The sequence below is a fragment of the Bufo gargarizans genome, chromosome 3 (genome assembly GCF_014858855.1).
Source record: "Bufo gargarizans isolate SCDJY-AF-19 chromosome 3, ASM1485885v1, whole genome shotgun sequence".
Lineage (NCBI taxonomy): Eukaryota > Metazoa > Chordata > Amphibia > Anura > Bufonidae > Bufo > Bufo gargarizans.
Genome location: NC_058082.1, coordinates 625,302,225 through 625,319,854, shown reverse-complemented (window position 1 = coordinate 625,319,854; position 17,630 = coordinate 625,302,225). Strand labels below are relative to the sequence as shown.

The following is a 17,630-nucleotide window of genomic DNA, read 5'->3' as shown; positions in this document are numbered from 1 at the left end:
CTTGGGGATCGGCACAATGGAAACGTAGAACCTAAGAATGAGGCCAGAATCCGACATAACAAAGTTGTTTTTACTAAGTGCAACTTAGAATTAAAAAAAAAATTCGGTAACAGCAGGCTTTATGTGCAATTTTCACTGGCACCAGTTAAGATTTGGAGGCAGGTTGGTTGATGGAAAATCAGCACTTAGGTGATACTGGCCTAGTAGTAGTCTGGTAATGGTGTCTTGACAGTAATCCCTCACCTTGCAGTAGTGTCTTTAATGCTGGTGGTAGCAGTTCACTCTGCTGTCTAAAGTCTCAAGACTTAAATTGAGTAGTTCTCTCTGGAGAAACTGTAATAGGACTTAGCAATATGCTTCCTCTCCTTTCTGTCTCTGGACAGGAACTCCTCCTCTTGACAGGGAGCAGGATCAGCCCACTCCTGCCAAGAGGGGAGGAATAGGGTGGCTATACATATTTCTTACCAACCTTTGCCAACCATTCCTTAAAGGGGTTTTGCCACTTCAGCAAATGGCATTTATCATGTAGAGACAGTTAATGCAATCCACTTACTAATGTATTGTAATTGTCCATATTGCATCCTTTGCTGGCTTGATTAATTTTTCCATCAAATTATATGCTGCTTGTTTCCATGGTTACAATCACCCTGCAATTCATCAGTGGTGGTCATGATTGCACACCTTTGGAAAAAATGCCGGCCACTCTGGAGGCCAGGACCATAGGAGCTCATATAGGCTGGTGCTTTTTCCATAGTGTTCATGCACAGCCACCGCTGATGGATTGCAGGGTGGTTGTAACCATGGAAACAAGCAGTGTATAATGTGATGGAAAATTAAATCCAGCCAGCAAAGGAGGCAATATGTATAATAACAATTGTGAGAGATAGGTTTTTATATAAAATGTGTAAATCCTGTATTACACATTCTTGACCACTAGAGGGCAGCTAATTAGCTATGTGAGCCACATGCACATTCTCTTTGTTCTAAAATCACTGTAGTGGGGGAGGATTGAAGTTTGCTTGCAACTTTTAAATGTACCTAAAAACTCAGGGTTGAAGTTGGTAAACTACTCCCACCTAGTTAAGGAGCCAATTACCTGTCCTTAAGGAACACTCCTTGTGTCTACCTCATACCTACTATATAAGTGAATGTATCTTTAATAAAGTGGGGGAAGAGAAGTTGTTTCCATGAAACCAACTTGTGTCCTGGTCTCATTGTGAAAGTAATATGTGCGCACATACTTATACTTCTAATTGATTTGGCACCACACAAAGAAGATGAAAATCGCGATGACACAATACATTAGTAAGTGGCTTGTATTAACTTTCCTTTAAATGGAACTATGGCCAGAAGTAAACAATAAAATACATAATAATGCAAACTATATACAAATTGTAAATTACAAATGCAAGTACCAACTTCGTCAGCCACAGCGCAGGTGCTAGAACACAGGCCTAGATGAGATGTCTAACCCTGTCAATTAAAGGTGAAGGGGAGGAATTTACTAGAAGTCAGGACTGCTCTTTCCATTGTGTAGGTCAGGGGTGGGAAACCTTTTTGCTGCCAAGGGCCATTTGGATATTTGTAACTTTGTTCGGGGGCCATACAAAATTCTCAACTTAACCTCCTCAGGACCGCCGTACGCAGGATTGCGTCCTGCCGGCGGTCCTGCTCTTCTGGGTGGACGCATATACGCGTCCTCCCGCGAGAGCCGAGATTTCCTGTGAACGCGCGCGCACAGGCGCGCGCGCTCACAGGAACGGAAGGTAAGCGAGTGGATCTCCAGCCTGCCAGCGGCGATCGCTCGCTGGCAGGCTGGAGATCCGAATTTTTTAACCCCTAACAGGTATATTAGACGCTGTTTTCATAACAGCGTCTAATATACCTCCTACCTGGTCCTCTGGTGGTCCCTTTTGTTAGGATCGACCACCAGAGGACACAGGTAGGTCAGTACAGTCCCACCAAACACCACACTACACTACACTACACCCCCCCGTCACTTATTAACCCCTTATAAACCCCTGATCACCCCATATAAACTCCCTGATCACCCCCCTGTCATTGATCACCGCCCTGTCATTGATCACCCCCCTGTCAGGCTCCGTTCAGACGTCTGCATGATTTTTACGGATCCGATCCATGTATCCATGGATCCGTAAAAATCATGCGGACGTCTGAATGGAGCCTTACAGGGGGGTGATCAATGACAGGCGGGTGATCACCCATATACACTCCCTGATCACCCCCTGTCATTGATCACCCCCCTATCAGGCTCCATTCAGACGTCCGCATGATTTTTACGGATCCGATCCATGGATCCGTAAAAATCATGCGGACGTCTGAATGGAGCCTTACAGGGGGGTGATCAATGACAGGCGGGTGATCACCCATATACACTCCCTGATCACCCCCTGTCATTGATCACCCCCCTGTCATTGATCACCCCCCTGTCAGGCTCCATTCAGACGTCCGCATGATTTTTACGGATCCGATCCATTTATCCATGGATCCGTAAAAATCATGCGGACGTCTGAATGGAGCCTTACAGGGGGGTGATCAATGACAGGCGGGTGATCACCCATATACACTCCCTGATCACCCCCTGTCATTGATCACCCCCCTGTCATTGATCACCCCCCTGTCAGGCTCCATTCAGACGTCCGCATGATTTTTACGGATCCGATCCATGTATCCATGGATCCGTAAAAATCATGCGGACGTCTGAATGGAGCCTTACAGGGGGGTGATCAATGACAGGCGGGTGATCACCCATATACACTCCCTGATCACCCCCTGTCATTGATCACCCCCCTGTCATTGATCACCCCCCTGTCAGGCTCCATTCAGACGTCCGCATGATTTTTACGGATCCGATCCATGACACAGGTAGGTCAGTACAGTCCCACCAAACACCACACTACACTACACTACACCCCCCGTCACTTATTAACCCCTTATAAACCCCTGATCACCCCATATAAACTCCCTGATCACCCCCCTGTCATTGATCACCGCCCTGTCATTGATCACCCCCCTGTCAGGCTCCGTTCAGACGTCTGCATGATTTTTACGGATCCGATCCATGTATCCATGTATCCTTAAAAATCATGCGGCCGTCTGAATGGAGCCTTACAGGGGGGTGATCAATGACAGGCGGGTGATCACCCATATACACTCCCTGATCACCCCCTGTCATTGATCACCCCCCTATCAGGCTCCATTCAGACGTCCGCATGATTTTTACGGATCCGATCCATGGATCCGTAAAAATCATGCGGACGTCTGAATGGAGCCTTACAGGGGGGTGATCAATGACAGGCGGGTGATCACCCATATACACTCCCTGATCACCCCCTGTCATTGATCACCCCCCTGTCATTGATCACCCCCCTGTCAGGCTCCATTCAGACGTCCGCATGATTTTTACGGATCCGATCCATTTATCCATGGATCCGTAAAAATCATGCGGACGTCTGAATGGAGCCTTACAGGGGGGTGATCAATGACAGGCGGGTGATCACCCATATACACTCCCTGATCACCCCCTGTCATTGATCACCCCCCTGTCATTGATCACCCCCCTGTCAGGCTCCATTCAGACGTCCGCATGATTTTTACGGATCCGATCCATGTATCCATGGATCCGTAAAAATCATGCGGACGTCTGAATGGAGCCTTACAGGGGGGTGATCAATGACAGGCGGGTGATCACCCATATACACTCCCTGATCACCCCCTGTCATTGATCACCCCCCTGTCATTGATCACCCCCCTGTCAGGCTCCATTCAGACGTCCGCATGATTTTTACGGATCCGATCCATGGATCCGTAAAAATCATGCAGACGTCTGAATGGAGCCTTACAGGGGGGGGTGATCAGTGACAGGGGGGTGATCACCCTGATCACCCCCTGTCATTGATAACCCCCCTGTAAGGCTCCATTCAGACGTCCGCATGCGTTTTGTGGATCCGATCCATGTATCCATGGATCCGTAAAAAATCATGCGGATGTCTGAATGGAGCCTTACAGGGGGGGTGATCAGTGACAGGGGGGTGATCACCCTGATTACCCTGATCACCCCCTGTCATTGATAACCCCCCTGTAAGGCTCCATTCAGACGTCCGCATGCGTTCTGTGGATCCGATCCATGTATCCATGGATCCGTAAAAAATCATGCGGATGTCTGAATGGAGCCTTACAGGGGGGGTGATCAGTGACAGGGGGGTGATCACCCTGATTACCCTGATCACCCCCTGTCATTGATAACCCCCCTGTAAGGCTCCATTCAGACGTCCGCATGCGTTCTGTGGATCCGATCCATGTATCCATGGATCCGTAAAAAATCATGCGGATGTCTGAATGGAGCCTTACAGGGGGGGGTGATCAATGACAGGGGGGTGATCAGGGAGTCTATATGGGTGATCACCCCCCTGTCATTGATCACCCCCCTGTCATTGATCACCTCCCCCCCCTGGTAAGGCTCCATTCAGCCATTTTTTTGGCACAAGTTAGCGGACATTTTTTGTTTGTTTTTGTTTTTTCTTACAAAGTCTCATATTCCACTAACTTGTGTCAAAAAAAAAAATCTCACATGGACGCACCATACCCCTCACGGAATCCAAATGCGTAAACATTTTTAGACATTTATATTCCAGACTTCTTCTCACGCTTTAGGGCCCCTAAAAAGCCAGGGCAGTATAAATACCCCACATGTGACCCCATTTCGGAAAGAAGACACCCCAAGGTATTCCGTGAGGGGCATATTGAGTCCATGAAAGATTGAAATTTTTGTCCTAAGTTAGCGGAAAGTGAGACTTTGTGAGAAAAAAACAAAAAAAAATCAATATCCGCTAACTTATGCAAAAAAAAAAAAAATTCTAGGAACTCGCCATGCCCCTCATTGAATACCTTGGGGTGTCTTCTTTCCAAAGTGGGGTCACATGTGGGGTATTTATACTGCCCTGGCTTTTTAGGGGCCCGAAAGCGTGAGAAGAAGTCTGGGATCCAAATGTCTAAAAATGCCCTCCTAAAAGGAATTTGGGCCCCTTTGCGCATCTAGGCTGCAAAAAAGTGTCACACATGTGGTATCGCCGTTCTCAGGAGAAGTTGGGGAATGTGTTTTGGGGTGTCATTTTACATATACCCATGCTGGGTGAGATAAATATCTTGGTCAAATGCCAACTTTGTATAAAAAAATGGGAAAAGTTGTCTTTTGCCAAGATATTTCTCTCACCCAGCATGGGTATATGTAAAATGACCCCCCAAAACACATTGCCCAACTTCTCCTGAGTACGGCGATACCAGATGTGTCACACTTTTTTGCTGCCAAGGTGGGCAAAGGGGCACATATTCCAAAGTGCACCTTTCGGATTTCGCAGGCCATTTTTTACACATTTTGATTGCAAGGTACTTCTTACACATTTGGGCCCCTAAATTGCCAGGGCAGTATAACTACGCCACAAGTGACCCCATTTTGGAAAGAAGACACCCCAAGGTATTCCGTGGGGGGCACGGCGAGTTCCTAGAATTTTTTATTTTTTGTCACAATTTAGCGGAAAATGATGATTTTTCTTTTTTTTTCTTTTTTCCTTACAAAGTCTCATATTCCACTAACTTGCGACAAAAAATAAAAAATTCTAGGAACTCGCCATGCCCCTCACGGAATACCTTGGGGTGTCTTCTTTCCAAAATGGGGTCACTTGTGGGGTAGTTATACTGCCCTGGCAATTTAGGGGCCCAAATGTGTGAGAAGAACTTTGCAATCAAAATGTGTAAAAAATGCCCTGCAAAATCCGAAAGGTGCACTTTGGAATATGTGCCCCTTTGCCCACCTTGGCAGCAAAAAAGTGTGACACATCTGGTATCGCCGTACTCAGGAGAAGTTGGGCAATGTGTTTTGGGGTGTCATTTTACATATACCCATGCTGGGTGAGAAAAATATCTTGGTCAAATGCCAACTTTGTATAAAAAAATGGGAAAAGTTGTCTTTTCCCAAGATATTTCTCTCACCCAGCATGGTTATATGTAAAATGACACCCCAAAACACATTCCCCAACTTCTCCTGAGTACGGCGATACCAGATGTGTGACACTTTTTTGATGCCAAGGTGGGCAAAGGGGCACATATTCCAAAGTGCACCTTTCGGATTTCACCGGTCATTTTTTACAGATTTTGATTGCAAAGTTCTTCTCACACATTTGGGCCCCTAAATTGCCAGGGCAGTATAACTACGCCACAAGTGACCCCATTTTGGAAAGAAGACACCCCAAGGTATTTCGTGAGGGGCATGGCGAGTTCCTAGAATTTTTTATTTTTTGTCGCAAGTTAGTGGAATATGAGACTTTGTAAGGAAAAAAGAGAAAAAAAAAAAATCATCATTTTCCGCTAACTTGTGACAAAAAATAAAAAATTCTAGGAACTCGCAGTGCCCCTCACGGAATACCTTAGGGTGTCTTCTTTCCAAAATGGGGTCACTTGTGGCGTAGTTATACTGCCCTGGCAATTTAGGGGCCCAAATGTGTGAGAAGTACCTTGCAATCAAAATGTGTAAAAAATGGCCTGCAAAATCCGAAAGGTGCACTTTGGAATATGTGCCCCTTTGCCCACCTTGGCAGCAAAAAAGTGTGACACATCTGGTATCGCCGTACTCAGGAGAAGTTGGGGAATGTGTTTTGGGGTGTCATTTTACATATACCCATGCTGGGTGAGAAAAATATCTTGGTCAAATGCCAACTTTGTATAAAAAAATGGGAAAAGTTGTCTTTTGCCAAGATATTTCTCTCACCCAGCATGGGTATATGTAAAATGACACCCCAAAACACATTCCCCAACTTCTCCTGAGTACGGCGATACCACATGTGTGACACTTTTTTGCTGCCAAGGTGGGCAAAGGGGCGCATATTCCAAAGTGCACCTTTCGGATTTCACCGGTCATTTCTTACACATTTTGATTGCAAAGTTCTTCTCACACATTTGGGCCCCTAAATTGCCAGGGCAGTATAACTACCCCACAAGTGACCCCATTTTGGAAAGAAGACACCCCAAGGTATTCTGTGAGGGGCATGGTGAGTTCCTAGAATTTTTTATTTTTTGTCGCAAGTTAGTGGAATATGAGACTTTGTAAGAAAAAATAAAAAAATAAAAATCATCATCATTTTCCGCTAACTTGTGACAAAAAATAAAAAGTTCTATGAACTCACTATGCCCATCAGCGAATACCTTAGGGTGTCTACTTTCCGAAATGGGGTCATTTGTGGGGTTTTTCTACTGTTTGGGCATTGTAGAACCTCAGGAAACATGACAGGTGCTCAGAAAATCAGAGCCGTTTCAAAAAGCGGAAATTCACATTTTTGTACCATAGTTTGTAAATGCTATAACTTTTACCCAAACCATTTTTTTTTTGCCCAAACATTTTTTTTTATCAAAGACATGTAGAACTATAAATTTAGCGAAAAATTTATATATGGATGTCGGTTTTTTTTGCAAAATTTCACAGCTGAAAGTAAAAAATGTCATTTTTTTGCAAAAAAATCGTTACATTTTGATTAATAACAAAAAAAGTAAAAATGTCAGCAGCAATAAAATACCACCAAATGAAAGCTCCATTAGTGAGAAGAAAAGGAGGTAAAATTCATTTGGGTGGTAAGTTGCATGACCGAGCGATAAACGGTGAAAGGAGTGTAGTGCCGAAGTGTAAAAAGTGGCCTGGTCATGAAGGGGGTTTCACCTAGCGGGGCTGAAGTGGTTAAAAATGTGACTGCTATATTTGGTCAAACATATAAGTGACTTAGGGGTAAGTTACAGAATTTGCACTTCAATAAAAAAAAATCTAGAGTGCTGTATTTTCGCAGCTCAAAATGGCGCCTGCACTATATATTACAAATAGTACAGGCACCATTTTGGCCACATATAGCAGTCTAATTTTTAAGTTGAGAATGTTAAATATTTAGTTCTTTATTTGGTATTTATGGCAGCCAAACTAAACCCAGAGGGGTCCAGAGAGGGGTTCACCCAGCTCCCACACTCCCTGCCACTGTCCCTGCCTCTTTCTTTGCAACTGTCCCTGCCTTTGTCCCTTTCTCAGCCTCAGATCTGCCCCCCACCTCCATCAGTCTCAAATCAGCCTCCTATCAGACCCCCCGGGAGCCACAGGAAGATGAGAACAGTGCTGCACTGCCTCAGATCAGCCTCAGATGAGACCCTCATCAGACCCTCCCCAGCCTTAGATCACACTCCCATCAGACCTCCCAACCTCAGATAAGACCCCATCAGACCCTCCCTAGCCTCAGATCAGCCCCCATCAGACCCCTCAGCCTTAGATCAGACCCTCATGAGACCCCCCAGCCTCAGATTAAACTTCCAATAGGCCCCCCAGCCTCACATCAGACCCTCCCAGCCTCAGATCAGAGCCCCCAACCTCAGATCAGCCCCATAAGACTCCAAGCCTCAAATCATCCTCCATCAAACCTCCCAGCCTCAGATCAGACCCCCATCAGACCCTCCTTACCCTTCATTAGCCTTAGATCAGCCCCAATCATACCTCAGATCAGACTAGCTCTCCAGCTCTGGACGGCGCTGCCACTTGGCAGATTCCCTTACCCTCCCTGGTCTTCTTCCCGCTGCGCTGTACTGTGACCTGACAGTGCACAGCGTTAGGTCATAGTACGCGTCTATGTGCACTACGTCCTGACACTGTACATGTCAGGACACAGAGTGGGGCCGGATGAAGGCCAGGGAAGGTGAGTACAGCCAGTGCAGCACTGTTCTCATCTTCCTGTGGCTCCCGCGTGCCAGTGACCGCTTCCATAATGAAATTTTGCATAGTGCACATTTATAAAATCTGAAAATGCATGTACCTCCTAATTTCCTGTTCTCATATTCCTAAATCAATGTATGCAATGTTTTGTCAAAAAGTAAAGCGAAAAACAATGTAGTCCTTAAAAATGTATTTTATAGATTAAAGTGTTGTCATATTTACCTTTAATGTCATATCATCTGAACACGAGGCCAGAAGCATCCCTGATGGGTCCCATTTAATTGCATTAACTTCATTCTGAGAGACAAGATAAGGCAAGGTTATATAAAAGAGTGAGATTACACCTAGCATCCAGTGGAGGGCAGTCACGTATCACTTTATAGTACATTGTACAACCATATAAAACATTTGCTCCATAGTGTTAGCATACATTCACTGAGAATTCTACTGGACAGCACCTTGTCAGTAACTTTTCAAGGTTAATGTTAGTTGTTAACTTCAGGAAATTACTAAATATCTCTCAGCCAGGAGTGTTAAACACATCCTTGAAGAACATTAGCTGTTGGGTTTTATTTAGTGAAAAAAAAAGTGTATTAAGCTCTGGGGAGAATGTTATGTAAATGAAGGATGAGAACTATTAAAGGAACTGAAATAATACTAGCAACTAAACAGAGACACATGGATGGACTTTTAAAAGAGCTTTTTAATGGTGAAAAAGTTTGATGGGTTTTGCAATAGGCTCTGATGGAAATGTGTGTCAGTATAGTCTTCACATCTCGCGGGCAGTAGGCTCCTCCCCTCTGAGCGATGAGCGTCGCTGTTATAGAGCGACGGCTAGCTTTGTCTTCTTTAAATACCACCACATTTTAGAGTTGTGTCCCGACAAACATGATTTTTACATAATCAGTAAAGTCATTATGTGAGTGCAACTATATTTTGGTACTGATTATGCCAAAATGAGGTTCAATTTGGTGCATCTAGGCTTAGAAAAATTAGCGCCTTGCCCAACAAGGAGTTGTGAGAAAAATCCATGGCTTTGTGGAAAGCACGGCACGGCACGGCTTAATATGTGACATATTGTTCCTCTATTGTACCACAATTCTGGCACAGAATTCTATTTTATTCTAAGCCGACCAATAATTGGTATAACATTGGAAAAAAAGGGGGTCATTTATTAAGCATAAGCCAACTTTTGATGTATTTAAGCCGCAGATTTTGTTGCAAAGGGGTTTTGTGGCAAAATCTGCGAATTTCCCCGGTCACGCCACTTTTCACGCCACTTTTCTGAGGAGGCGGAAAAAGGACATTGGTGTGGAAGAGGGCCGGCTGGCCCATCTTATTTACCATTTCAGCAAGGGGGCTGACATAGTTTAAACCATGTCGCATTGGCCAGCGGAACCAAGCTCCAAAGTTATGTAGAGGGTTGTGTCTCTACATAAATTTGGCGTATCAGTTGCCAGTGCAGGAGTATTAAGACTGGCGCATAAATCACCGGTCTTAATAAATGACCCCCAAAGCGTCTATCTTTTCACCACATTTATCATCCAGCCTGAGCCCCTGTGATAAATCTGGTGCAGGTCTAAACATTGTCAGGGAGATTTATCAAAACTGCTGTAAAGGAAAACTGGCTTACATTACACTTTTCATTTTCCAAAATGAAAAGTGGAATCTGATTGGTTGCTATGAGCAACTAAGCCAGTTTTCCTTTACACCAGTTCTGATAAATCTTCCCCCATAAATTTATGCCAGCTATAGTATTAGTAAATCTGCCCTTGTATGTATTAGAAAATCTATACTTAAAAAATGAAAATCATATAGTACATGACAACCTCTTTCTAACAAAGCTAGAACCACCCCAGTACCTCACATGAATCCAGAGATCTCCCCATTCATTGCTCTGCTAGATTTACATCAAGCTGACAGCTCAAGGGGAGTGTCATTTCTGCTGCAGCTCAGGGGGCGTGTCCATGGTCTCCCTATCACAGCTCAGGAGGCAGTTGAAGGATGAAACTGAGCATGTGTGGCCTTCTCAGTGAGCAGGTCAAAGAAATAAGAAAAAACTAAAAGCAGGTGGCGCTATACAGATACATTTTATTGAATAACTAAGTGGCTACGCACATTTTTTAATTACATGCAGTTATAAAAGCATTCAGATCCAGATGCTGGTTTGAAAATTGTAGGCATTTGGTTTTTAATATATAAATACATAATATAGAACTGCTTTTCTATGGTAACCTTCACTTCAAATTAGTTTAGTCCATTTGTGCTTTACTGTATAACTTTTCTCCAGGTGTTGTTCAATGGATTTTATTCATTATATGGATGATGAAATACTTACTGTATGTCCTTGGAAGGTTTTGACTGGGCGGTCACAACCAAGTCTGCAAACATGAATACACATGTCTGTGCTACAGGAGGCAAAGGTGGTGTTGTTCTGCCAATCTACGTCCAGAGCAGGAGCTATGGAGAAACACAATACCAGTCATCAATGTTATGACCTTATCTATGAGTAAACTCTTACATAGTGAACTATAGAGATCTACATGGATTAAATTACCATTCTCTTATGAAAGAGTTTACTATTCCTCTATCAAAAAGACATGCATTCTGTGACAGTTTATGTAATCCCTGGCTAAGTTCCTCTTGATTCTGAGTCTGAAGGCATAAATATGGTCTTCCCACAGCTTGGCACTAAAATGTGAAAGAGTTTTATAGAGCCAAGTATGTCCCCACACAAAAGTCACTTCCTGTACTGTTTGAGGTAGGAAATGCCAATAAATGAAATAAATCTTGTTAAAGTGTAGACTTGCTGTTGGTGAACCCATATTTGTATATTAGAAAATTGAATTTGCAGCAGTTGCTAATTATATGGCACTTATTCCCAATTGCTGTCTCTTTGGTAACATGGGCAGTGGTGGGGAACTCAAATTCTCAAATGAGAATGCAGGTCACCAGCTAACATCTGCTGACATCTATAAGAAAGCTGTATCAAATTCCATTTTTTTTTAGCTGAGCACTGATATATACGCAAAAATCAGCCATCACATTAAAATCAACTGTCTTATATTCTATAGGTCCCCCTTGTATTTTGCCAAAACAGCTCTGACCTATCTAGGCGTGGACTTCAAATTCCATAAGACTTCTAAGGTGTCTTTCAAAGATCTGAGGAATTTGTTTACTCCTTGAACTCTTTGTCATGTTCTTCAAACATCCCTGAACAATTTTCAAGTGTGGCAGAGTTCATTATTTTGCTGCAAGAAGCCACTGCCTTGGGAACTACAGTTGCTGGTTCATCAGTTGTCCTTTCTTGAACCACTTTTGGTAGGTACTAGCCACTGCATATTAGTAACATCTCACAAGACTTGCTGTTTTGGAGATGGTCTGACCCATACGTTTAACAACCATAATTTGGCCCTTGCCTGAGGCACTTAGATCCTTAAGCTTTCTCATATCCCAGCCTCAATACATCAACTTCAAAAACTGACCGTTTACATAATGCCTATATCCCACCTCATTTCCTGCCATTGTCAAGAGGTAATGCTATTATTTTAACTTTTTCCCCTGGTTTTACTGTTATTGCTGATTAATGTATGACAACCCTATACATTTTTTATGAATTGCATATTATCGAGTTGATCCATATTTGCCTGAACTATTAAAACAGTGGCATGAAGTGTCGGAAGCCTGAATATTATTCTTCTTTTCATATATTCGACATGCAAAAACATTTTTAATTTAGGGTGCAAAACTCTTTAGTACATTCTCTGATTGTGAATCTTTGGTTTAACATACACTCACCTAAAGAATTATTAGGAACACCATACTAATACGGTGTTGGACCCCCTTTTGCTTTCAGAACTGCCTTAATTCTACGTGACATTGATTCAACAAGGTGCTGATAGCATTCTTTAGAAATGTTGGCCCATATTGATAGGATAGCATCTTGCAGTTGATGGAGATTTGCTCTATTGGGTTGAGATCTGGTGACTGTGGGGGACATTTTAGTACAGTGAACTCATTGTCATGTTCAAGAAACCAATTTGAAATGATTCAAGCTTTGCGACATGGTGCATTATCCTGCTGGAAGTAGCCATCAGAGGATGGGTACATGGTGGTCATGAAGGGATGGACATGGTCAGAAACAATGCTCAGGTAGCCTGTGGCATTTAAATGATGGCCAATTGGCACTAAGGGGCCTAAAGTGTGCCCAGAAAACATCCCCCACACCATTACACCACCACCACCAGCCTGCACAGTGGTAAAAAGGCATGATGGATACATGTTCTCATTCTGTTTACGCCCAAATTCGGACTCTACCATTTGAATGTCTCAACAGAAATCGAGACTCATCAGACCAGGCAACATTTTTCCAGTCTTCAACAGTCCAATTTTGGTGAGCTCGTGCAAATTGTAGCCTCTTTTTCCTATTTGTAGTGGAGATGAGTGGTACCCGGTGGGGTCTTCTGCTGTTGTAGCCCATCCGCCTCAAGGTTGTGCGTGTTGTGGCTTCACAAATGCTTTGCTGCATACCTCGGTTGTAACGAGTGGTTATTTCAGTCAACGTTGCTCTTCTATAAGCTTGAATCAGTCGGCCCATTCTCCTCTGACCTCTAGCATTAACAAGGCATTTTCGCCCACAGGACTGCCGCATACTGGGTGTTTTTCCCTTTTCACACCATTCTTTGTAAACCCTAGAAATGGTTGTGCGTGAAAATCCCAGTAACTGAGCAGATTGTGAAATACTCAGACCGGCCCGTCTGGCACCAACAACTATGCCACGCTAAAAATTGCTTAAATCAACTTTCTTTCCCATTCTGACATTCAGTTTGGAGTTCAGGAGATTGTCTTGACCAGGACCACAACCCTACATGCATTGAAGCAACTGCCATGTGATTGGTTGACTAGATAATCGCATTAATGAGAAATGGAACAGCTGTTCCTAATAATTCTTTAGGTGAGTGTATATTACAGAAAAATATAGTAGGGTATATTACAAAGAGAGGTCTATATAGCAGGTTTTACATCATTCAGTCATAACTGGAAACAGGGGTGAAGCCAGAGAATAAGCTCCTATGGCCTGTGTACCGTACATTGTACGTGAAAGGAGACAAGTGAATAAATCCATAAGAACACATATAAATATTGTATGGAAGCATGCTTAGACTATTGTGGGTTGTTCCCCCCCAGTCGCTGAAAAAGGTAATTATAAGTAACAACACTCTCACTAATGTCTCTAAGTAGCACAACCTGAACTCATTAGACAGTTTAGCCTCTCCCATAGACCCTGCTAGTCTTATCCTCTACTTCTTGAACTCCCTATTTCGAGACAGTTGTAATATATGGCAACCTTTATCATTGTCCACTAGCCTTCTGTTTATGTCAGGTAGGGAGACATCTGGGAACTAAATCCCTTCTAGCTTACCTGGCAGCCAGCATACTTTTCTACACTATTCTCATATCTCAGATGAATCCACAAAAATCGCTGACAAATTTACCTATAAGTGAGACCCAACTCTGTTTCCACTTGTCTCCACAACTGTAGGAATTTAGCCCTCATATCTCCTCTTATAAGAGAAATACCCGAATAGAACTCTCTGGATCTGAGGTGAAATCTATACTTCTAGCATTCTCACATGGGTTTTCAAGATGCTTTTTACTACAGGAAAATGCTCATAAATTGACTTCCTGTTGGTATAGTACCACAGAACTATTGCATCAGCTCCACTTGACGGCTTTGTCTCTTTGTTGGCTTTGCGTGTTCAAGTAGGCTCTTTATCACACATTTGGTGGAAGCGCCAAACTCTGACTCAATTCTGGCAGGAGATTGAATCTGCAGATGGTTATCTCACCATTGCACTGTTGGCTGCAGAGGTGATCCAAAACCCTCTGCAAATTATTAACCTCCAAACACAACCTCCTCAGTCTCCTGCTGGCAGCAGCAACCATTCATTTCAGAACTGGATCAATGAAGATAGTCAACTCTGCTGCATGAAGAAACTTTCTAGCTGGGAATCTCCCCCACATACACACCAAAATGCTGACACTATAGTCTCCTTGGTTTATTAGGCTTAATTCAGGTATTTCTACTTTCTAGTTGTTCATTAAAGAGTGCCACTCGTTTTGCCGCTGAATCATTTAAGTGGTCACCCACCTACATAGTTACACATTCACCTTCATCTCTGTTCTCACGTACTCTTATGAGTACCATATGTCCCCTCATGCAATATAAGTATCCATAATGTACATTATTCTTGTTCTTTATTATTTTTATTGCTTTTAAGGTTCTTTGTTTTATTTCAGTGCTTTTATAGCATAGTCTAATTTCTTTACATGACTTAATCTGTATCACTGCTTTTGCTTACATTGCATTACCCTGCCATTTATGTATTGAAATTATCTGAAAACAAAGAATTGTTAGAAAAATGAATATACACAGCATTAAATGGAGACTGCCTGCACAACTTTCTTGCTATATGATATAAGGAATAACTTTCCAATTGACAAAAGTAACATGAGAACAGTACCAGAATGGAAGGGGAACTGTTGTTTTGCCTCTCCCGTGTGAGCATCCCAGATTATTGTTGTCTACAATGCAAAAATACAGAAGCAATATTAATAGTCAGAGTAGAGAATTCCCATCTTAGATATCTGCACAGTAAAACAATGTTATTTTGATGATCGCATTTTCAGATGGAACATTTATGAGCTCTTGTTGAAACTAGTGAGGAATATTTCTTTACAGGTTACTCATTCTGCAGGCATTTCGGTAGAGCACTTGTCTAAATCCCTTCAGAGTTTAACTATTTATCCCAGTGCACAGTAGAAACCATGAGTGAATGCGGTTATTGTGCTACAGTGCTTGACAAGATTAAATATCTCCTTATATATGATTATATAAAAGATAGATAAATGCACTGCTCTGGCTAATAAATCATATCAGAGCGGCTTTACTGTGGATCAGAAACAGGTAGATCCAAAGGTATATCTTGGCCTGGATGCAAAAATAGGAAAAAGGGCATTGAGGTACAGAAAGACTATTTTATTTAAAGGTATTTTGTGGTCCAAATAAGCTTATTTGGCTCTGTAACAGTGCTGCAGTGATGTTACCCCCAGGGTACAGGAGAAAGGGTACCAGCAGCAGGACACCCTGCAATCATCTTATCTTCCAGAACAAGGTTTTGAGCACAGGATGCAAATTTAAATATGCAAAGCATGACTGTAAATGTTTAATAGCTGCCACCACCACTAGAAAACATCCTTTCAATCTTCTGCTAATTTTGAGATACCAAAAATTTCCCAAGGTGAGAGTATGGGGGATTTTTTCACAATCTCTCTCTTACACTATATATATATATATATATATATATATATACAGTACAGACCAAAAGTTTGGACACACCTTCTCATTCAAAGAGTTTTCTTTATTTTCATGACTATGAAAATTGTAGATTCACACTGAAGGCATCAAAACTATGAATTAACACATGTGGAATTATATACATAACAAAAAAGTGTGAAACAACTGAAAATATGGCATATTCCAGGTTCTTCAAAGTAGCCACCTTTTGCTTTGATTACTGCTTTGCACACTCTTGGCATTCTCTTGATGAGCTTCAAGAGGTAGTCACCTGAAATGGTTTTCACTTCACAGGTGTGCCCTGTCAGGTTTAATAAGTGGTATTTCTTGCCTTATAAATGGGGTTGGGACCATCAGTTGCGTTGTGGAGAAGTCAGGTGGATACACAGCTAATAGTCATACTGAATAGACTGTTAGAATTTGTATTATGGCAAGAAAAAAGCAGCAAAGTAAAGAAAAACGAGTGGCCATCATTACTTTAAGAAATGAATGTCAGTCAGTCCGAAAAATTGGGAAAACTTTGAAAGTGTCCCTAAGTGCAGTCACAAAAACCATCAAGCGCTACAAAGAAACTGGCTCACATACGGACCGCCCCAGGAAAGGAAGACCAAGAGTCACATCTGCTGCCGGGGATAAGTTCATCCGAGTCACCAGCCTCAGAAATCGCAGGTTAACAGCAGTTCAGATTAGAGACCAGGTCAATGCCACACAGAGTTCTAGCAGCAGACACATCTCTAGAACAACTGTTAAGAGGAGACTGTGTGAATCAGACCTTCATGGTAGAATATCTGCTAGGAAACCACTGCTAAGGACAGGCAACAAGCAGAAGAGACTTGTTTGGGCTAAAGAACACAATGAATGGACATTAGACCAGTGGAAATCTGTGCTTTGGTCTGATGAGTCCAAATTTGAGATCTTTGGTTCCAACCACCGTGTCTTTGTACGATGCAGAAAAGGTGAACGGATGGACTCTACATGCCTGGTTCCCACCGTGAAGCATGGGGGAGGAGGTGTGATGGTGTGGGGGTGCTTTGCTGGTGACACTGTTGGGGATTTATTCAAAATTGAAGGCATACTGAACCAGCATGGCTACCACAGCATCTTGCAGCGGCATGCTATTCCATCCGGTTTGCCTTTAGTTGGACCATCATTTATTTTTCAACAGGACAATGACCCCAAACACACCTCCAGGGTGTGTAAGGGCTATTTGACCATGAAGGAGAGTGATGGGGTGCTGCGCCAGATGACCTGGCCTCCACAATCACCGGACCTGAACCCAATCGAGATGGTTTGGGGTGAGCTGGACTGCAGAGTAAAGGCAAAATGGCCAACAAGTGCTAAGCATCTCTGGGATCTCCTTCAAGACTGTTGTAAGACCATTTCAGGTGACTACCTCTTGAAGCTCATCAAGAGAATGCCAAGAGTGTGCAAAGCAGTAATCAAAGCAAAAAGTGGCTACTTTGAGGAACCTAGAATATTACATATTTTCAGTTGTTTCACACTTTTTTGTTGTGTATA

General features: G+C 42.9%; 1 protein-coding gene across 2 annotated transcripts in view; it reads right to left on the bottom strand.

Moving 5' to 3' along the window:
- The window catches only part of TBL1X (transducin beta like 1 X-linked), a 326,122-nt gene that overhangs the window by 14,706 nt on the left and 293,786 nt on the right, over window positions 1-17,630 (bottom strand). For both annotated transcript variants that reach the window (XM_044287937.1, XM_044287938.1), the window contains 3 exons: window positions 15,280-15,340; window positions 11,094-11,215; window positions 8,978-9,052 (listed from right to left, as the gene is read on the bottom strand). In XM_044287937.1, the coding sequence (XP_044143872.1) occupies window positions 8,978-9,052; window positions 11,094-11,215; window positions 15,280-15,340 (258 nt within the window). The remainder of the gene's footprint in view (window positions 1-8,977; window positions 9,053-11,093; window positions 11,216-15,279; window positions 15,341-17,630) is intronic.